General features: G+C 35.3%; 1 protein-coding gene across 9 annotated transcripts; it reads left to right on the forward strand.

The window, feature by feature from the left end:
* On the forward strand, nt 1-21,124 carry foxp3b (forkhead box P3b). Of its 9 annotated transcripts, none has more exons than XM_082189331.1 (14): nt 1-141; nt 358-424; nt 5,951-6,039; nt 16,116-16,273; nt 16,472-16,561; nt 16,664-16,772; nt 17,571-17,685; nt 17,784-17,888; nt 18,000-18,087; nt 18,312-18,386; nt 18,597-18,735; nt 19,294-19,370; nt 19,461-19,562; nt 19,933-21,124. In XM_082189331.1, the coding sequence occupies exons 4-14, from the start codon at nt 16,118-16,120 to the stop codon at nt 20,146-20,148; spliced, it is 1,272 nt and encodes a 423-aa protein (XP_082045457.1). In that variant the 5' UTR covers nt 1-141; nt 358-424; nt 5,951-6,039; nt 16,116-16,117; the 3' UTR covers nt 20,149-21,124. The 9 variants fall into 9 exon arrangements, with proteins under 9 accessions (XP_082045457.1, XP_082045451.1, XP_082045456.1 ...); XM_082189328.1 differs by lacking the exons at nt 1-141; nt 358-424 and adding an exon at nt 4,020-4,972 and having other exon boundaries at nt 19,933-20,065; nt 20,194-21,124; XM_082189327.1 differs by lacking the exons at nt 1-141; nt 358-424 and adding an exon at nt 4,020-4,972 and having other exon boundaries at nt 19,933-20,065; nt 20,235-21,124.
* The last annotated feature ends 2,671 nt before the right edge of the window (nt 21,125-23,795 follow it).

Below are 23,795 nucleotides of genomic sequence, written 5' to 3' on the forward strand. Positions count from 1 at the left end.
GTGATTTCTTGCATGTGTCTTACTGTGCATTTGTCTCAAACAGGAACCACTTCACTGCGGACAAGCTGAAATGGGCTAAAATCATCGATTTCAGTCTTTCTCTCTATGGATCTCAGCATTTTTGGACAGAATTTAGGATATGTAAGTATTAAAATTTAATCTGGCATAATTTAATTTAGTTCATCTGAAATGTTTGAAAATGCTATTAAGCTGTTTACAAATATATATTCTTAAGTTATAGTAAAAATAATAATAAAAATGTAAAAAAAAGGAGGTTAAGAATCATTTAACACTAATATGGAATTCCCCCTCTCTCTCTCTCTCTCTCTCTCTCTCTCTCTCTCTGTTTTTATATAGTGTTGGAACCGGGATCTCCTCTGAAGGACTGAGTACATTTGTGTTTGTGGACACGCATACAGACCAGGTAACATTCTGATGTTGTCAGTCAAGTTCTGAACAGGAACCAATCTTTGGAGAAGTTCATTCATTCATATGTTCATTTAAACATTGTGTTGGCTTTTTAAAGATTATTTTGATGATGACTTTTACTCCTATGCTGTGGAAAAGATGGAGGAGTAGACAGTCAGACATTTATAATAATAAGAAATGTTTCTTATTAATATGCAGTTTTATGAATGTAATGGTTGATATTTCATTATAATAATTGTATAAGCTAACAACCAATGACTTTACATTCATTTTGTCAAATGCTAACGTTTTGTTTAGGATTTTATGTATGTTTTTTACAATGTGTGCAGTGAAGGACGGCACAGAATGTGTTAATTTAACACGTTTACACCTCTTTGTATGGAGGACCAAACCTGCAGAAATAAAAAATTAATAGATAAATAAATAAATAGATAAATAGATAAATAAATGTGATAAATAGATAAATAAATGTGATAATAGGAAAATAAAGAAAGAAATAAACGACTTGATAAAATAAATATGATTCATTTTTAATCAAATTCATTTTTGTATTATTTTTTCCCCTTAATGTATTATTTTCTGCTTTTATACATTTTTACATTTTTTAAAAATCGTTTTAACTTTTATTTATTCGTTAATTATTTATTTATTTATTTTTATATTTTTATATTTATTCTTACATTTATTGTTTAGAATTATGTATTTATGCATTCATTTATTTATAGATACATTTTTTTATTGATTCATTTCTTTTTACATTTCTTTGTCTTGTATGATAATTAGGTGGGTTGGTCTTGCTTACCATTGGTTCATCGTTGATTGAGGCGCTTGCTCGATTACTCTGGCTTTGTAGTGACGTCGGGTGGTGGTGACAGGTGTGTACTATGGCGGACGTTTTACAAATAGCTAGAGCAGTGGTTCTCAAACTTTTTACACCAAGTACCACCTCAGAAAATATTTGGCTCTCCAAGTACCACCATAATGACCAATATTAAAATACAGTAGCGTAGTAGGCCTAACTATTCAGCTACAGTTATGCACAGCTCAAAAAACCAGCCAGTTTTATTTATAATAAGAATATTTATTGTTGTCAGCCACTTTAAACATTGTAACAACACAGTTTTAACATCAACACTGCACTGTGTGCTGCATACAGGTAATTTGAAATATACAGGTAATTGAAAACCAACCATCCACTGACCACTGGGTGTCTGGGTGACATAAACCCAGCGTCTGACGTCGACGCCGACGGTTCCACACTCGATGACGACGACGATGCTGAGAGGGATCACATAAGTAGTTTCAGCTTCGTGTTATTATTTCTGGAAAAATAGTTGACGCTACAAAATATTTCGGCATTATGCGATTAGGTGAAAATTACTTACAATTCTCCTGCTAATCTGCCACATCCCGTAGCAAACTGGACAACGAATAATTTCTTGCCGGCAATTTTTTTTTATTTTTTTTTATCTCCTCTCTATTAGCTAAGCCTGACGATTCTATTCGTGAGCTCTCAACCGCTCTCAACCAATGATGCACTGAAGCTACACAAGGACCGCCTTCCTCATTTCCATGTTACACAAAGAAATGTAAAAATAAATGAATCAATAAATAAATAAATCAAAAAATAAATACATGTGGAAATAAATAAATCTATAAATAAATGAATGCATAAATAAATAAATGCATAAATAAATAAATCGAAACAATAAATGTAAGAATAAATATAAAAATATATAAATAAATAAATAATTAACGAATAAATAAAAGTTAAAACGATTTTTAAAAAATTAAAAAATGTATAAAAACAGAAAATAATACATTAAGGGGAAAAATAATACAAAAATGAATTTTATTAAAAATGAATCATATTTATTTTATCAAGTCGTTTATTTCTTTCTTTCTTTTCCTATTATCACATTTATTTATCTATTTATCACATTTATTTATCTATTTATTTATTTATCTATTAATTTTTAATTTCTGCAGGTTTGGTCCTCCATATCTTTGTGCTAACCTTTCTGACATATTTACTTTGTTAAAATCATTAACACAATGAATGAGTTCAAATTAACACAAAAAACGTTGTCCCTAAACTCACTCATTAATGTGTAAACATTTAACACATCATTTCCAGCATTGGCATATTTTGTGATGTATATGAAATGTTTTAAATAAAAAAGAAATGGTATTTTGTAATAATTCAGTCTAATTGATTTGTATGTCAGTAGTACTTATATAATTCATTCTATATCAAAATTATGAAATTAATTTATATTTAGTACAAATAAAAATAATTACAGTAGTGTTCTGATTAGCTTGGTTTTTACAGTAATGCACTGTATTACACAATTACAGTACCATGTAGTTACGGTAATGGTACTGTAAATTGTAATTACAGTAACTTATTGGCAACAGTGTTGCCAGTAAGTTACTGTAAAAAAACCTTGAAATGTCTAACAGTGTACATGAACTCACACAGAAGAAAATGAATAGTTGAATTAAGTCGTTATTTTTGTTTTGTTTTTCACACAAAAAATATTCTCGTCGCTTGATAAACTTAAGGTTGAGCCACCGTAGTCACTTGGACTATTTTAACGATGTCTTTACTAACTTTTCTGAGATGGCAGATATCAATTACCTAGCAGCCTATGAAGGAGTGAGCCAGCTCTCAGATTTCATCAAAAATATCTTAATTTCTGTTCTGAAGATGAACAAAAGTCTTGAGGGATTGGAACAACATGAGGGTGAGTAATAACTGACAGAATTTACATTTTTGGGTAAACTAATCCTTTAAGGTCAAGTTCACATGTATAATTTACAATGTGAAAGACCCAGTTTTCATAATCCCAGCCAGTTTCACTTTTCAATAACAGCCTTTGTACTTTGGTCAGACACTGGTTTGCACATATGTGATAATTCTCACATGAATATTGAGGTCATGTCGCTTCAGTGATCAGTATTTTACGCCTACAAACGGATCCGAATACGCTGAATCAGAGAACACCTACAATAAGAAATACTGAGTCATACTACTTAAAATAGATTGAAATCCCATTTGTGTAAAAAATATAAATATCTATAGAGGCAGATATCCAGAAACATACAGATGTATGCCAGGAAAATGTCATACTTCAGAAATAGCCGACATACTGCTGAAGTCAAAGTCATCAGTTCTGACCCTCGCTCGCAGCTTAAAGATTTTAAAGGTTATGAAAGCTGCCAAGTGAATCAGTGCACTTTTTTAGTTGATCATCCTAAAGGATTTTTTTCCAGCTTGATTCATTCAGTGAGAAAGTGCAACAGATCTCACTTAGGATATTTTATACTGTGATATATTACAATGTAAAATAATGTTCATATACATTTACATTTTGGCAGACGCTTTTATCCAAAGCGACTTACATTGCATTATCCTATACATTTATACATAGGTACATATATATCGTGTCAATCTATAAACAGCAAAGATATTAAAGGAAAAATTCTCTCATTATTTACTCATGCTAATGCTGTTCTAAACCCGTGTGACTTTCTTTCCTTTCCAGAACACAAAAGAAGATATTTTGAAAAATGTTGGTGTTCAAACAACACTGGACCCAATTGATTTTCTTTGTATGAACAAAAAAATCTTAAAAATATTTTTTTTCATTTTTTATTTTTTATTTTTCAATATATATGTATGTCATTATAGTTGAATGTCTACATTTATTGTCTGTGACTCTTCTTTCTCTTAAACCACATACTGTGGCAGCGAGAAATGTCAATAAAGCAACTTTCATTTGATGTATGGCACAGCAGTAGGGAATCGTTAACTCATACTTTCCTTCATATGATATATAATGATTAATCCTTCACACTTTTCTCTTATTTATAGTTATTATGATAATGGCACAAAAGGATGCAGTGAATATTACATGTGATATTCATACAATGACATGAATATTTTTTTAGGAATCATGCATTGACTGCCATATATGTAGAGCTAAATATTTATATATTTATGTAATTTATGGAGCAACTGTTATTTATATTCTGGTTACATTGGTCAGCACTGAAAAGAAAACCTGAGGGGAAAAGATTCTAAATCAAAATGATAATGATCATGAGACTTTTTATTAAAATCATTGTTGGTGTTATTGCTGTTTTTGTAATGACACAGATTAATTAATAATGATATTTAGCCCCAGGAAAACATTTTATCTCCCTTAAACAACAAATCATATTAATGTATAATTCAAAATGTTCCACAAAAGATGCTCCCAGGAAACTTAAAAGTCAGAGATGAAATGATGTGGTATGTTTTTTTATTTCTTTATTAATTATGCTTTCGACATATTCACCGCGTGACGCAAAATAAACACCCTTTTCAGTGGAGTGTTTGTGTAAAACTCGAGAGCTGTTTGCGAATACCCTCGTTGTGTTGTTTGTGGAACGTGCTTGTTTCCTTTGCGATGACACTAAGTATTTTCTGAGTATAAATAAGTGCTGGATACTGACTACTGGCAATGACACATTCTATGTGGGAAGGTGGCAACTTCAGGTGAGTCTTAAAATGCTCTTTAGCTCTGTGGAAACTATTCCGTGAAAACTGAACAATGTGTTAAAGCGTAAATGAGATTAATTTTCCTACAACTTAACAGATGTGTTGCAAGATACAATTTGTGTTTTGGTAACCTCTTTTTTTCCTTTACATTTACTAATCTCTGTCTCTGCTGGAATTTATGACCTTAGTAATTATAGACCAGTGAATATTGATATATATATATATGTATATGTGATTTTTAAAATAAATATAAATAAATAAATAAACACACACACACACACACACACACACACACACACACACACATATATATATATATATACATACAGTATATGTGTGTCATATTACATTATAATATGACATAGCAGAAATTAGACATTTTTATTGTCAAAATATGCCATAGGCTATAGAGCAGCACAACATTTATATTAAATCTTTTTTATTTATTTTTTATAATTTCTTATTCATATATATACACTTTATATGTACTGTATATATAGCCTATATATATACTTTATATGTACTGTATAAATATATTTAATATGTACTATATATATATATACATATATTAATTTGTTATAATTTGTTATTGATAAGTAAAAAAAAAAAAACAAAAAAAACAATGCATAATCTCTAAATTATATGTTGTCTCTTAATATCAGGATAAAATGTACAAGCACATCCCTTTTTCCTTTTAAAATTGTGCTAACCTTTCTTAGACAGACACTTTACCATAATATAAAGCATTTGTTTAAGAGTAATATGAATTGTCTTTAATCTTAGAAATTAGAGAACTTGTGCTCAACCCCTGCAGAATGAGGTGTAAGATGGTCTCCGCTGCATGTGTCCTTTGACATTCATAGTAGAATTACATTACCTCATGTCATGATCTACAACCTTTGATATAAATTGAAGAATCTAACATTGCATTTACTCCTTTGATGTGAGATTTTAATCTCTCTTTTTTTTTTTCAGATTGTCAATTTTATCCTATAAAGATCCTTTCACTCTCGTTTTTAACCAGAACGGCACAGGAAGACAACGGCTGACTACAAAGGTGCAAGGTAAAGAAAGCTGGTGAATATTTACTTGCTTGTTTATGAAATATGCATGATTTAATAGTGCCTGTTGTTTAATGACAACTTTGGTGACATAGTATTCCATGCTGGCATTTGATGAGACTTTGGATTATGATATTTCCAAGGTATCCAAAATTTGTATGGATACTCAAATCTGCATTCACATTATATGCATGCACATTATATTGGGATTTTATTTCAAATATTTAAAATGCACGCTTATTTACAAGAGGAAAAATTCTCAAATGATAAGACTAATATCAGGTTTTTATTTGAATGCCTGTTTTGCATATTTGAATAATATTTTAATCATGTTAACCAAGCAAATAGTGATACAGTATGATACAATGCATGTCACACATGAAATTGAGATACTGTATTTGCTTAAATTATAACAGTTTATGTGTATTGCACGTATTTGCCTTTAAACATTCAAACAATGGAAATATGAGAGTGGGAGGATAAAAGAGATAAAGTTATGGTCACTGTGAGTCATTTTGTTTTTTTCTCAAATTTTTTTTTGGATAACAACCTGATTTCACCAAGACTAACACAGTTTAGATTTTCAACTTGTTTCATGTGGTAGAGATGGTAAGGAAAGTAGCTGACAAATATTGATTCCTATATGTAGTTTCACTTAGATTTTGTATTGTGAGGCAGGGTAAAAATACACGTATGTGAAAAGAGGTAAAAGAATCAAGCAAGATAATGAGTAATATTCCATGAGTTGTGTGAACCTGAAAGCAAAGTTACATATGGGGTGATAGACATTGTCTAGAAAAGCGACTGACTGGGAATAATAATGCAAGCATTATATTTTTGTTGTTCTTAAGATGAAATCCAAATTATTTCATTTTTCATTTATAATTAAATTTGCTTGCAATTGATGTTTGTTTAAAGTGCAGTGGTGCGCATGAAAACAAATCATTTTATTGTAATATAAATGTATTGTTTTATAGTGAGACGCACTGATCTTAACTCAGGCTCAATAACATCATCAACCACATTCTATTGTTGTCTTATATCCCTTATCCTGTTCCTGGGTTGCTTCTTTTGTGCATGTTTTTGCAAAATGCAAAATGTGTTTGTGTGATTTCCTGTGGTGGGAGAGGTTTGTGTCTTGTTTGACAGACACATGTCACGCACATATTCACATTCAAACAACTCTCGTGTTTAGGTTTTTCTGGAGACTTAGAGATTTAGAGATTTGTCGGAATAATAATTATTGTCTTGTGGCTACTGTAAATGATGTAGTCCGTCATATGTTGTACGTAGTATGTAGTACGTCAATTTCATGTAATCATATCAGCACTTTCCTTATTGTCCCTCTAGGTTTTTCTGTGAAATTCCCATAATATTTCTTTCACCTTCTCTATAGTAGCCTAAATTTTTTTTAAGGCTTGCCATTTTTGCATACATTTACAACATATTTTCATTTTTATTTAAAGGGTAAGTTCACCAATTTTTTTAAATTCTGTCTCCATTTACTCACCCTCATGTCGTTCCAAACCCATAAGACTTTTGTTTATCTTCGAAACACAAATGAAGATATTTTTTATAAAATATGAAGATTTCTGTCCCTCCACTGACAGTCCACTCAACTTTGAAGCTTCAAAAAGTTTATTAAGAGATCGTAAGACTAATCCATATAAATTGAGCAGTTTAGTCCAAATTTTCTGAGGGGACACAATCACTTTATATGATGAACAGATTTAGCCTAATTCAGGCTTTTATTCACATATGAACATTCATCAACGCACACATCCGATATGGTAAACAGAAGCTCAAGCATTGCTTGACGTGCGAGAACCAATGAGGTTACGCAGCACGTTTGAGCTTCCGCAAGAACCAATAAGGTTTGTTCTCGCGAGTCAAGCAGGTTCGGTTGAGCCTCTGTTTATATTCGTTGATCAATGTTTATATGCCCAGGTGAAAAGGAAACATATTTTAATTGTGCTTTTTTGGACATACTTAATATATTTAAATTATATTATACTATGTGCATATTAAATGTATTATTTTGAAACAACTTCAAGAATATTAAGTGTATTTCAAGTTATTTCAAGTTGCTAAAATGGAACCACTTCAAGTACTTTTAGTGCAATTTAAGTTTATTTCTGTACAGTTTATTTAAAATATACTTTCATACTTCTATAGTTAGAATATATTTGAAGCTTCATTTTAGTGTGCTTCAGGAACATTTCAATAGCATTTAAGAATTAGAAATGTATTAGCATAACACTACTAGTTTATTATAAAGCTGTTTTTTTTCAGTATTCAAAATGGTATATTAAAAGTGCAAAGTAATTTAATATAAATGTTGACACACACTTTGAAATCAAGAACACTTTATACTATCTTGTTTTGTACATTGCCAAATAAATACCTAGACCACATTAAAAAAAGTACAGCAGCATATATAATCTCTTGAACAAAATACATTATAATGCATGAAAGATCAGTGAAATGCTATGGCAATGCTATTTTTATAAAAAATTTGTAGAACATTTCTTTTATACCTGTATTACTGAAAAGTAGGCTAGATATTACATCACTAAATAAATAAGCATCACAAAGTTATTGAAAAACAATATGCAGAAGTGAATAAGGCATTATTTACAAACTCAGGCCTACAAATGGCTGAACCAAAGAAACAGAAGAGTTTGAATGTCACATCTTCAAGTGGACGGTCACTTGGACGGTCACGAGTACGACTCGCATTTTCCGCAACTGAGGGCTTGGGGTTCAGATATTGTAGTATTTGAAGGCTGATTTATCATAGGATCTATGAAAGGGAAGAAGAATTTATATAAAATTAACCGATGATTAACATTTTTGTATCCATGTTTGAAAATGTGTTTTATAATTTGCATAGATATGCATTAGAATTCCATTGTGTTCTCAGTTTACCTTTCAAAGCTTTGACTATATCCTCATCAAGCTTGACATGAGTGTCCATTTTTATCCTCTTGTTTGTCGTCACTATACAGCACTCAATAAGTTACATTGAACATAATATTAGAAGAAGCCCAACCCCACTTACAGTGAGCAGAGATCAATCAAAAAGTCACTGATAGTTATTTGCAGCAATAAAGCAACCTGTGAGTATTAGACGGTATGTTATATATGTTGTATATTGATAATTGTGGTTTATTTAAACCTAGGGTATCTCCCATGAATATGTCTTTTGTGGTCATGCTAACATGCACTCTCTTCATCTCTGTTAAAAAGATGCAAGGAAATTAGAAGTTGTGCAAAACATTGTATGCCAAGTGACTTGCAACTTTACCCAAAAAAAAATTAAATAAACAGATTTTTACATGAACGACTCGAAGGAAGCACAAATTAGACACCTGAAATGGACACGTTGCTAACATTTTCCTACCAAGACTGTCAGAATCACCTTCCATTAGGACTGATTCAGAAATCTCTATAACAGAGGTGATATGAGAAAAAACATACTTATTATGGTCTGAAAAACAACAAACATTAATATTTCCCCCCAAAATTGTTATACAGTAGGCCTATATAGCCTACATTATTATATATCTTCGAGTCTTCATCTCTTCGAGTCTGCTTCGACTTCGACTTGAAAAGCTTGGCTCTGATTGGTCAAATTGACCCTTCGCTAAGCCACGCCCGAAAACCGTCACAGGCCAATCGTGGCTTAGCAACCGTAACTAGGCGCGGGAGGTCCAGCAAGCTTTCGAGCGAGGGAAACATGCTGAAGCGTTGTGCGTATGGATTGTGCAAATCTGATACCCGGTATCCTAAAAGTTTGGACGAGGGGATGGAATTTTTTTCCTTCCCGAAACCTAAAACCCAAGGGGAAAAATGCCGGGCGTGGATCAAGCAGTGTGGGAGACCCCATTCACAACTAAATGTCGACAGGATTAATAAAAACACCTACGTTTGCTCCACGATGTTTGAGTAGTAGCCTGGCACACTAAAAATATGAGTGTCATCATATGATATTGTAAAGTGGTCAGGCTAATGTGTTGTTTATTACACAAGATTTATGGATAAGCTGTTTGATTTATAATTATTAGATGTTTTTCAAATTTCACTTACCCTGCTGTGCATGGACATAGCTGTTCCTCAATTTGTGTTTCCCATTTGAATGGTCAATGTATGAGGCGGCTGCTGCTTGCGCTGGGACCTATAGGCTTTAGCTTCAATTTTGATTAAATTATTCTCTAACCGGTTGCATATTATGTCATGGATATATCCCTCGAATGCATACTGCAGTCCCTTTTGTCTTGCTCTCTCAGATATTTCACTTGTTCGCCAAAAATGACTAATTATCTCCTTGGGAATGTCTGACACCGGTACAAAAATACTATAATATATGTGCCAGGTGCGAAAGCTTGTCAAGCGTAGCAACAGTACCTAAGGAGGGCGGGGCTTAGCGAAGGGTCAATTGAATGTAGCTGCACTGAAAAAGACACTGTTACACTTTGGGCCCTATTTTAACGATCTGAAACGCAAGTGTCAAGCGCAAAGCGCAAGTAACTTTGTGGGCGGATCTCCGGCGCTGTTGCTATTTTCCCGGCGGGATAAATGCCTCTTGCGCCAGGCGCAAATCTAAAAGGGGTTGGTCTGAAGTAGCTTCATTATTCATAGGTGTGGTTTGGGCGTAATGTGAAATAAACCAATCAGAGCGACATCTCACATTCCCTTTAAGAGCAGGCGCGCTTGTTCTAAAGCGGATTCCTATTATAACGGCGGATTTGCCAGGCGCGCGCCAGGAGCGGTTCACAGCAGAGGAGACCGACGTTCTCGTCAGGGATATTGGGGATGGAGAAACCCACCCAAATTAACTTCGGTTAAACAGGCGTATGATAATTTGGGTAAATGTGTAAGTTAGATGTATGCTTTTATAATAAATTGAATGTCTATCTATCTATCTATCTATCTATCTATCTATCTATCTATCTATCTATCTATCTATCTATCGTAATAATGTATGATTTGCAAAAATGAAAACGGCTGCTTCTTTGTAGATGAGAGAATCAAAGTGCGCGTTGTGCACACGCTACATTGATTATGGCCAAGCATGCACCCTTAAAATAGCATATAAATAACATGCGCAATGCGCCACTGACTTTAAACTATTTTTTCCTGGTTAGTGGCGCAATTGTTTTCTAAACCTGCAAAATAGCATGAAGGAACGTTTGCGCCGGAACACGCCTCCTCTTTGCGCTGAACCGCCCCCGGGAGCGCAAGTGTATTTCTTAGTTAACCGACGTGCTTCTGTGGAGGGAAAAGTCCGCTTTGCGCTGGTGCAAAATAGGAATGATACATGCGTCGGTGTACAAAGTCAATTGCGCTGGGTGCAAGATAGGGCCCTTTGTGTCAAAAATACGACTGGCACAGACAAGTAATGTTGATTTAATACAAATCTTACCTAAAGAATCACAAAATAATGAGGTTCCAAATATCACACGCTATGCAAACTTGACGAAGCTGGGTAAAAAAAAAAAACACACAAAAAAAAACACATTAGTTCCCCCCAAAAAACTCTAAATTCTATATGAGAATGAGGAGATGTCGTCACGACACAGCGCCCCGCCCCCAGAGAGCGCGTCATCCTCCCCTTTCCGCCATTTTGGGAGGATACCCGCCAGCACCGGTCATTGTTTGTATTGGTAGTAGAGGAGGTTGTCGCACTATTTTAGAATGCCTGGAAAACACTGCTGTGTAAAAAACTGCTCCAGTGTCTCACACGATTGTCGTGGAAACCGTAGGAACCATGTATTACAGTTTTTTCGTATTTAAAAATGTAAAATAAAAAATAAAAAATCTTTTTTGTTTGGCATTGGTAGTAAGTTTCTCCCTGTAAGAACCCTTTTCTTTTGCCGCATTCTTCTTCATTTCTTCTTAATTTTCTCGTAATTTCTATTATAATTCCTTGAGCAGTTTTTCCTGCTCCGTCTCTGTATCGCTCTTACACTGTTGCCCCTGGCAACCGATAGCGTAGGATCCCAAAATGGTGGACGGGCTCAATTCGTCACGTGACAGCAAGTATGTCCTCATTCTCAATAAGACTTTCATTCATCTTCGAAAGAAAAACTGAGATATTTTAATGAAACCTGAAGGATATCCCTCCAATTACTGATTCACCAAAACTGTTCGCGTTCCAAAAAGTTAATCCATATGAATCGCGTGGTTTCCTCCGAGACCGCTAAAGAGACACGATTGCTCTATATAATTTAACAGTTTAAATTTACACTTCTAAATCTAATCACATTCATTTAGCCAGCAGCCATATCACCCTGTAGCCCAAGACTGGTTGCCCACTGAAGCTAAGCAGGGCTGAGCCTGGTCAGTACCTGGATGGGAGACCTCCTGAGAAAACCAGGTTGCTGCTGGAAGAGGTGTTAGTGAGGCCAGCAGGGGGTGCTCACCCTGTGGTCTGTGTGGGTCCTAATGCCCCAGTATAGTGACGGGGACACTATACTGCCAAAAGAGCACCGTCCTTCGGATGAGACGTTAAACCGAGGTCCTGACTCTCTGTGGTCATTAAAAATCCCAGGATGTCCTTCGAAAAAGAGTAGGGGTGTGACCCCGGCATCCTGGCCAAATTTGCCCCTTGGCCTCTGTCTACCATGGCCTCCTAATCATCCTCATATACTGATTGGCTTCATCGCTCTGTCTTCTCTTCACCAGTAAGCTGGTGTGTGATGGGCGTTCTGGCGCAATATGGCTGCCGTCGCATCATCCAAGTGGATGCTGCACATTGGTGGTGGTTCAGGAGATTCCCCCCTTCTATGTAAAGCGCTTTGAGGTCTCAGAAAAAGCGCTATATAAATGTAATGAATTATATGCAGAGACGACGCACACAGCATATCTGATAAACAGAAGCTCAGACGATCTCATTATCATAAGAACCAATCGGAGCCGTTCAACGTCTCTGGAACCAATCAGGTTTAGTCACGTGTATTACACGTGTTGTTTGAATTTAAACAAGTAAAAACAACTTTGGAAAATGTATTTATGATGCATTTCAAATAACATGATGTTCAAATCCTTGTGGGAATTTTAGTAGTACAAACGTATAATGGACAACAGCCTTTTAGGTAGCCTTTTATAAGTACAAACAAGTCTCAGCCTACCTGACAGACATTTCTGGCTGGATGAAGGACCACCACCTTCAACTAAACCTTGGAAAGACAGAGCTGCTTGTGGTCCCAGCCAACCAAACACTACACCACTTCTTCTCCATTCAGCTTGGTTTGTCATCCATAACTCCTTCAAGGTCAGCCAGGAACCTGGGAGTTGTGATTGATGATCAATTGAACTCCACTGACCACATTGCTAGACCTGCCCGGTCCTGCAGATTTGCCTTATACAACATTAGGAGGATCAGGCCCTTCCTATCAGAGCATGCTACACAACTCCTTGTCCAAGCGTTTGTTCTATCCAGACTGGACTACTGTAATGCTCTCCTGGCTGGTCTTCCAGCTTGCACTGTCAAACCTTTGCAACTGATCCAGAATTCTGCAGCAAGTGGTCTTTAATGAGCCGAAGAGAACACACGTCACTTCTCTCCTCACTAAATTGCACTGGTTGCCAGTTGCCGCTCGCATCAAATTCAAGTCACTGACGTTTGCCTACAGAACAACCACTGGTTCTGCTCCCTTTTACCAAAACTCATTACTTCAGACTTATGTGCCATCCAGAAACTTAAAGGAACCGTATGTAAGATTGTGGCCAAAACTGGTACTGCAATCACTTTCAAATGACTGTAGAGCGGTGTATCCCCTCCCCCTCCCCCCTGACTCGAGGTTGCCAGTTAGGCTGCAGGATCCAGCAGGAACATAGGCTGCTACAAGGAGCTTCCAATGGCAAGTGACGAGTCCTACACAGTTCGTTTTTTATCGGACTTTGTCACAATGTATTTCGGATTCATAACGAGGTCTTTTAGGTTTCGTAACGTTAGACATTTTTTATCCGACACGTTTTTATAGCTGCAGCTATGGTAACTAGAACAGAGCTGGCAACCCGGATGCCGAAACACTACTGACTTTGTGATTAGTAGATAGGTGGAGGGTGAAGCATCAGGCCAAAACACAACATGACAACATCAACATCAGTTGAGGGCTGCAACTTCACTTTTAAATGACAATATCCTGGCCGGACTACTGTTGTCAGTGATATAAGTATTTGAAATGAACATGATTTCTTAATGTCTAGTGACATATCAGGGCCATTTTATGATTAATTGAAATACATTTCTTACATGCGGTTCCTTTAAGCTCCGCAAGTGAAAGTCGTCTTGTGATGCCATCTCAAAAAGGCACAAAATCTCTTTCTCGGACCTTTACCTTGACTGTTCCCTGCTGGTGAAATGATCTGCCTAACTCAACCAGAGCTGCTGAGTCCGTAGCCATTTTCAAGAAACGGCTGAAGACACATCTTTTTCGGAAGCACTTGATCCATTAATACTAACTTTCTCTTCTGTTCTATATCTATTTTATTTATTTTTTTTTAAGAAAAAAGAAAAAAGAAATACATGTACTGCATTAGATTAAAATGGGAAGGGTCATAGCACTTGCATATTGTTGTCCTATTGTTAATTTAACTGCTTCTATTGTTCTCATTTGTAAGTCACTTTGGATAAAAGCGTCTGCTAAATGAATAAATGTAAATGTAAAAGTTAACAATAAATTAATTTTAAGAATGCTTATTGCAATGCTTAACAATAGTTGACAATGTTTATAATATATTATAATTATAATAATATATTATAATAATTATAAATTATAATTTCAAAATATTAAAATGATAAATACATTAATATTTAAGCGTTCCTAAGCGTTTATAAAGTACATATATTTTAAACCCACTAAAAACTTAATCATTTTGCTATGTTATTACACAAAGTACACATAAAATATACTTTAAGTAATAGTAACATAAGTATTTTTTCTGTAAATACACTAAAACTTCACTAAAAGTATGTTTGTGTTTAGCATATTTCTTAAAGTGTAACGAAGCATATATTTATTACCAAAGTACTTATAGTACACTTTTTAGAAATATATTAAAAGTATGCTTGTTTTTAGCATATTTCTTAAAAGTGTAACCAAGCATATATTGATCACCAATGTACTTAGTATACTTTTTAGAAATATATTAAAATGCAATTCCATATATTTTTAATGCACTTCAAATAAGCATGTTGAGAATACAAATGTATTATAAACATACTACTTGAATTTGAAGTATATTTTTAATACATTTAATACTACGTCTTTTCCACCTGGGTGTGAATAAAAGCCTAAATGAAATCTCCTCATCAAATTAAGTGATCATGTCTCTTCAGAAGATAAACCGTTCGATTCATATGGATTTATTTGACAATTTCTTTATCAATGTTTTGAAGCGTCAGAATTTTGGGTGAATAGACTTTCAACGGAGGTCTTTCATTTTATAGATTTCATTAAAAATATCTTCATTTGTGTTTTGAAGATGAACTAAAGTCTTATGGGTTTGGAAGGGTGACTAATTGATGACAGAATTTTCATTTTTGGGCGAAATAACCCTTTAACTAATTCCTCTTCAGAATTTGGTAAATTAAGGAATCAATTTAGGTAAACTCAGGTATTACTGGGGGTTCATGAAGTATATATATATATAAAACAATTTTAATTATTTAATCAATTTAAAAGTGTAAATGTGGTTCCAAATAATGAAACAACTTCTCATATCTAATCTTATATGCATATCTAATTCAGATGATTCCATTGTAAAGAATAAAGTACAAACAAAATAATGTAAAGAGTCAAAGACAAATGTCACCATGAAAGCCTTATAAACAAATACATGCATACATACATACAATACAATACAAAATGTATTGTAAACTAAAACAATTATATTCTCAGATAGTCTAATACAGAAAAATACAACACTAAGTTAACATTAACCAAAGATATTAAAAAGCTAAAGTTCAGCTAGTCGTTGCATTCTCTCTTTCACATTATGTATTATGTGAAATGTCTAAGTATATGATGCTTTACACCAATTTGCAATCTTTGTCAAACTCTTGAATTCAGGAATGCCTCAGTCTGAGAGAGAAAGTGACAACAGGGTGAGTGGGAGAGAAAATGAACGACAGCCACAACTGAAAGAAGAGCATGACGCATCTCCCCCTCTGATGAACGAACGTTCTTCACACCAGTGCGTGGAAGATCTTTCATCCGCTGCACGTTCTGTGAGTGAGCTTCATTTTCTGGTACTTTCTGTATAACAATGCCTTAAATGAAGACATCCCTTTGCTGGTTGTTTGCATTTAAACTGCATTTTCGGAAGATTCCAAATAATTTCTTGTAGAGATGTGTTTTTAGTTTTCTTGCTACAGTAGCCTATATTAACTGCAATATATTTCTAATATATTGCAACATTTCTGTAGAATTCTGCCCCTCAGACAGTGGAATCAGTCCAGCTCAGCCATATTGCTCCTTCCAACAACTCGACATACTTAAAACATCCACTATGCCAGGTAGCTTCTGATGATTAAAAGCTACATGAAGCTCTCAGAGAATGGCCTTTATTGTGGAGAGTGCGTTGGCGTGATTCTCTGTGTGTTTGTGTACGTGTGCAGAGAACTGGTGATGAGGAACGGATGCATTTTCTTCAGCTGGTGTTTCAGAATTCTCGAGCTGGCCAGATCAGGCCGTCTGTACTCCGCTCTACGGCTCTCCTGCTTCAGGGTTTGTGTTCCAATGAATTATTCAAACTTTACATTTTTTTTCTTGACAGTCAAAGTAGTGAAATCCACAGAGATATCATTATATTCCATATATGTACATGTTCTGTCAAGCAACAATGTTTTGAAACACACACTGCTGCATGTAACCTCTTCAAAGCGTTTCAACTCAAACGGTTTCAAAAGAAATAAAACAAAAGTTTTCAAACTCTCTCTGAAGGAGGTGCTATATGTTTTATATAATAGCGTTGAGGCCATACATTTACATACCCCTTGTAGAATCTGCAAAATGTTGATCATTTTTGTTTACAAAAAGAGGGATCATAAAAATTGTCCACAAAACAGAATAACAAAATTTCCTCACGTTAAGTTGATACTACTACTACAAATTATTATTATTATTATTAGTAGTAGTAGTAGTAGTTGTTGTAGTTGTATTGTTATTATTAAAGTTTTAACATTTACTGCAAGGGGTATGTATTCATTTGACCACAAATGTATATAAAATTACATATAAATGAGAATGAGAAAATATTATTTATAATATGTATATGTAATTTTATACACAGTGTGCGTGTATATATATATATATATATATATATATATATATATATATATAAACAATCATAAATACATAATAAAAATACTCACTATTTAAATGCATTTTAATTGATCTCATATGAGTAATATATACATACACACACACACAAAAAATATATACGTTACATATAAAACAATATAATATAAAAATTAAGTTTTTTTTTTAAGTATTCACAGGTGTGAATTTTGCCTCATTCTTTAGCAAATGACAGTCACCCAGCAGCCATGAACAGAAGAAAAGAGACCAGTCACAGCGCGCAGATTTCCTTACAAGCTGTTGCTGACAGGAAACAGTCTCCCAGCTTACACCATCACAGGTAAGTATTACTAAAAAAAATAAAATAAAAAAAAAGGTAATAAATGTTCATCAATAAGTATATTTACATCCTTCAACTCCTTCACGTGTCCTCCTCAGCCCTGTCCAGACAGAGATCCAGAGATCCAGCTCTCTGTATATAAATGGACAATGTCGCTGGCCAGGCTGTGATAAAGTCTTTGAAGGGTACACACATTTTTTGAGGTAAGTCTGTATTTTATTTCAATATCTGAAATTACATAAGCGAGCTTCCCTTGTCGGAAAATTATCATTTTCAAACTGAAAGATTCCTCTTTTGATTCTCAACTTGTCTAGACATCTGAACCGAGACCACAGCACAGATGAGAAAACTATTGCTCAGTGGCGGGTTCAACAAGACCTGGTGCGCCACATGGAGAATCAGGTACATCAGTGATAAGATCTCTCACAAACAGCACACACAAGTCTTGCTCCGTGCATCATTGATTATCATCAGTCATTATGAATGAGACGTTGAAAGTGAATCATGGTTTCATTGGTTTTGAGTCACTGAGTGTGAACCTAAAAGAATCACACAAAAAGATCTTGGTAAAAGTGGTTTGAGAACCCACTCACTCTAATGTGCCATATGTGATGTGATGACTTCAGCTCATTCAGGAGAAGCAGAAACTTCACGCCATGCAGATCCACCTTCAACTCTTTGACTGCTTCTCGACATGTACTGTAAGACTCTTCAGAATACTCTAGTTTCATGAGAGCGTACAATAATAGTGATTCTCATTGTGAACATGACATTTCCTTTTTGTGATTTCATAAAACGTCAGTAAATCTATACAAACGGCAGTTTGACTCATTTCAAGATGTCTACAACAATCTATAGCTGTGCTTAATGCTGCTCTCATATTAAGCACTGACTTGTGTGTTCTCCATCAGGGAGTTGCTACAGGTCGGTGGAGGCCACTGGCGCTAAATTTGCCCCCGTTGGGGGAGCCAGATGGCAGGACAGAGAGAGCTAGTGAAGCACTGGTACAACAGGACCCCTGCCACATACCACCACCACGCATGCTGCCAGGTAAAAACCTACTTAAGTCCAAAATACACATCTTACTGTGCCCCTAAACACACACATTCTAACTAAAGAGTTTCTTTAAACAAGAATAATCTAATCAAGTGGAACTGAAAAGGTGAAAAATATAGAGATGAATAAAGGTTACCATCCTACGCTGTTTACAATGAGAAGGCCACACCCATCTTCTGCTTCCTTTCCATTTATGTTATTGGCCAGACAGTAGAAAGTTGGTGGTCTACCACTATGACTACAGTTGTGATTTAGCTTGTTTCCTGTTGACACAGTTGGCATGCCTGCAGACCACAAAGGCTGCCTTAGATCTGGACCAAAGGTAGTTCACACAGCCTCAGCTGGAGTTGTTGCTCATAAACCAGCTATTATAAAACCTTGATTTTGCATTTGCTGGGTGCATTGTGCAAGTATGTTATCGAAAATGACTAACTCATTTGCATTACCCGGCAGCAAAACACGTAGCGACACATTAAGCACAATGACACATATGAGTGTTTGTGGTCAATTTCCAAGAATGATTATGTGATGTTTTGTGTTTTTCAATTACAGATTTCGTTAGCAGTGTTGAATACTACAAATATGCCAATATACGACCTCCATATACATATGCTTTTCTAATCAGATGGGTAAGTACAAATATATATATATATACACATTTGAATGCTCATTTTAAAATATAAACATGTATAAATATGATTTATCATTGATTCCTACAGTCAATCCTGGAAGCCCCAGAGAAACAGCGGACGTTAAACGAAATCTACAATTGGTTCACAAGAATGTTTTACTATTTCCGTCATAGTTCTCCTACATGGAAGGTAATAAACATGCTGTCACACCCAACTAACCATCAGTTTGAGACCGAGGAAACAGTCCTATTTCTGTTTAGTTCAAAAACTTAATTTAAGGATTTGTTTTAAATAATATTTTTTAATACTGTGAGAGACTGAAAGGTTTACTTGTGTGTCTGATTTAATGCCATATGAATTGGCTAAATTAAAACAAAATAAGCTCCAAACTTCAGCAGGTTGATCTCTGATATCCTGAGATTATTAGTCTCAAGCACTTTGGGACATTATATTTTTGTCCACATGGTGCCGCTGTTGACATGATAAAATCATGTTGAATAATCTCACTAAACACCACTAGACTTTCTGATTTATAACTGCTTCAACCTTTTTTTCTCAGAATGCTGTGCGACACAATCTTAGTCTCCACAAATGCTTTGTGCGGGTGGACGGGAGGACGGGGGCCGTGTGGACAGTGGATGAGGAAGAGTTTCAGAAGAGGAAAGGGCAAAAAATCAACAGGTCCTCTCAAGGTTCTTCCCTCATCCTTAGACAAAATACAATGAAAAATTACATACACAATGATATGTTCAGGATTATCAAAACAAGAATATAGATTAAATTCACCAAATAAGCTTTTTTTTTTTTTTTTTTTGGAAAGGCTGACAATGTGACAAAGCAACGTCTCATGTTGTTTTACAGGGACTACACTTTGAATTGGCTGACACCCTTCTCCAATTGTCGATCCCATGAAGCCTCAGATGTATCAATAAAAGCCACAGAGTTTCAGTGAAATGTTTTCCAAATGTTTAGTGTAGTATGAACAAAAATATGAACAAGTTTTATGATTTTAAAGCAGAGTTTTAGTCGTGATCCTGAAGGATGAGATGGTTTTTTAATATTCATTGATGTATATCTATTTTTAAAATGTCAACTTGTCTTCTTTAAAAAAAACTGTCTTTACTGTCTTGCTAAGTCTAAGTAGAAAAATATGACAAATAGCCTATTTATAAAGACTGTAAGTTTTCTTTTTTTAATTTGTAAATATATAGTGGTTATAAATGAATGCATGCATTATTTCTGATTAAGCTTTTTTTTTTATGTTCTGTACTATATCTGATTAAAATGAAATAGAGTAAAATAACATTAGAAAAGGCTATTCAAAATGATTCAAAATTTCACTTTGAAAGACCAGACTCCAACCTGACCAGAAGAGGGCATCTGTGTGTGCTCACATGTTTTTGGGTGTGGTAATTCTGTAACAGAGCAGGCAAAGACAAAAAGCATCATAAAAGATGCTGGAATGAAAGACAAAGAAATGTCATATCTACACGTCTAAATCGTATTCTGATTATATTTATGCTGTATAATAGGCTAATTCAAAACTGAGTCACTGAAGCAGGCTTGATTAAGGGCAAATTGTATGTTGATTAAAACATGTCTTGATAAATTCCTCACCATGCTTATTTGAATTACTGTAGACTTCCATACTTTTTCTTCCTCAGATGTCAAATGCTTTTTCACCCTATTTTGCACATGTGTGACATGCTGCAGTCTAAAGGTGGAGAGTAAATAAATCTGCTGCATCTGTTCCCCTGTGGTTCTCTGTTTTGTGTTCCAGCTTGATGGGAACGTATCCATCCCTTATGACGCTTCAGCCTGTGCTTTTGTGCTCCTCTGCCACCACAGGCTTTTGTTCACCCTCATATACCAGTGCCATGTGAATTCTCACAATGCTGATGATGGTGGTTGTTGGGACTAAGGGCATTCTAAGGGAAAATGAATATTTGTTTACTAGATTAGGGATAATGTAAAGTAAGTAAATCAATCTGCCATTACATGGCTACTTAGCCTACTAAATAAACACGTGGACATGAAAGCGTTAATTGGCTACATAAGCGGCCTTGCAACAATATTACAGTAAAATAAAATCGTAAGTTATTTGAGGTTATTCCTAGAAAGCACAGAACGTTGGCACAACGTTCCCAACCTTCTAACAACGTTTTAACAAAATGGCCAAAAGGTTGCTATAACTACGTTGTGTGGTGAAGGTTGTTACAGTGTTGTCACAATGTTGACATTGAACCACCGTTCAGGGCCATTGCTTAAGGTTGTGCCTACGGTGTCTGAACAACCACTGGACGACATGTACTCGTCACTGCCCTGAAGCGCAAAAATCAGCCTTTTAAATTTCAACTGACCATTGTGCCGTCTCATATTCTTCATCGAGCAATCCATATTGAGAATTGCGTTTAATTTACCTCAGCTAAATAAGATACGTAATTATTTCAAACACAACCTATAACTTCCTTGTCTATTCAATGTGACATTTATTTGAACATCTGGTCAGGTATGACAAACATTTAACTTTATGCCAAAAGTACGAAGCCAAAATGACTTTATAATGATGAAAAATAATTATTTTTCCTTTTTTTAGTGGAAAAAGTTAGTAATTACTGGCACGCAACTGTTTATTTTTTCCTTTCATTTGTCATCTCATTCGTTTCTTTGCTAAATTTCTCATGTCTGCTCATGCTAGTTAACTCATTACAATTGGTGACTGGAACGCAAGGTGGCACCAGCCAGTTAGGCCTACGTTTGGATGAAACAACACTGGTTTGCAAGCACAAAATGGGTGCTTCTCAAACGGAAGGTTGCGTCCAAGTAAGGGGGCGTTCACACAGAATGTGTTTTACCCACTGATCTATATAGAATGACATTATATTGATCAGTGGTTTTACCATTCCATTGCGTTACTTTTCCATTATTTTTCTATGTAAACACTCGCTAGTACGGACGTACCTGGTTCACACAGAATGCATTTTTTTGCTTTGAAAAACGCGAGACGAGGGCAGTGGAATGAGGAAAAATGCAGGGTCTCGAGTCATGTAGTAAAGATCGTATATTTACGATGAACGCCGCCACAAAGTCGTAAATACCAGTGCTCGGGATTTTCTTTAATCCCCTATACGAGTTGAGGGCGTATCAGTGAGAAACATGGCGGAAAAACAGAATACTTTGGTATTTAGCAGTGATATTACTAGACTTTTCTATCACTATTTAAAATGCATTAATGGTAATTATAACAAATTTTAAACGATATGAATCATAACGTGATTTTGCAGAAATTAGTAATAAGGCGCTAAAAATACTACCCATTAGAGGTCCATTGAACCAGGATCACTCTGGTTACAAAAGGAGACCCGATTCCTGGGGGGACTCGATTTTTCACCACAACGGATCTTTTTTGTAAAACTTTTTTTTTACAGTCTTTAGCACTGAGCTTGTCTGAGTTCACTCTGAAATGTAAGACAAAAATAATGTTTTTGGAGATTAAGGCAGATGTTATCTTTTGGTTTTGATTTTGACACTAAACTGCCAATAATGTAATCCACTGGGAGACCACAGACGGTTGTCATTTACTGTATTGTATTATTAGAAGGCCAGTTAATATAATGATTTTTAATACCTTTAATACAATTATTTTTCAAAATTAAGTTTTAATTGTATTTTCGTGCCGTGGGGGCGGGAACGTGTGACCGTCTCATTCTAGTATTTAATGCTGAGGAGAACTCTAGCTTACATGCCTCCAAGGACTGGACTAAGAGTGACACATCCTCACTAGGGTGCAGTATGCGATTTCGGAAGCAGCCGAGGTGTGTGGGACTTGAAGCAGCGCTGCGCAGACCGACTGGTGTAGGCTATGACATCACAGCAGACGGCTGCTCCTTTCTAATCACTCCTGGGTACTTTGATACACCGACTGGTCGTCTGCTAATGCTTTTAGAAACTCTGGCTGCGTCCGAAAACTGATAAATGCTCCCTTCGTAGGACGCATCCCATGGTCGTGAGGCATCAAGGTACGTCCGAATGCAATGTTGGTTTCACTTCCTGTCTCCTGAGATACCTTCATTTGATCGATTTATAAAGGCAGCATAGATGTATCCTTCGCTACCTTTGATATCCCACAATCCTGTGCTTTCCATTCTGTTACAGTTGAGCTAGAAAAATAAAGATGCCGTCTGAAGGTTGTGTTTTAAGTTTACAATCATTGTAGTACACAATGCCAGGTTTCTTAGACAAGATAAGGAAACCAACTAGAGAGGGAAAAAAACAAAACAAAAATTTGTGTGTATGTGTAAGTGCATTGGTTTAAAGTGAGGTCATTAAGTACTTGCCGAAGAGGTGCGTCTTCAGTTGCTTCTTTAAAGATGTGATGTTTTCAGCAGTTCGGGTGAAGGTTGGCAGCTCATTCCACCAGAG

This window comes from Leuciscus leuciscus (assembly GCF_965113295.1).
Source record: "Leuciscus leuciscus genome assembly, chromosome: 13".
NCBI classification, from domain to species: domain Eukaryota; kingdom Metazoa; phylum Chordata; class Actinopteri; order Cypriniformes; family Leuciscidae; genus Leuciscus; species Leuciscus leuciscus.

Excerpts from the sequence above, each read along its gene's own strand:
- foxp3b (XM_082189325.1), top strand. The coding sequence starts at position 4,938 with ATGACACATTCTATGTGGGAAGGTGGCAACTTCAG. Across the intron at positions 18,736-19,293 it reads ACCACCACGCATGCTGCCAG|ATTTCGTTAGCAGTGTTGAA; the intron begins GTAAAAACCTAC and ends TTTCAATTACAG. Across the intron at positions 19,563-19,932 it reads ATAGTTCTCCTACATGGAAG|AATGCTGTGCGACACAATCT; the intron begins GTAATAAACATG and ends TTTTTTTCTCAG.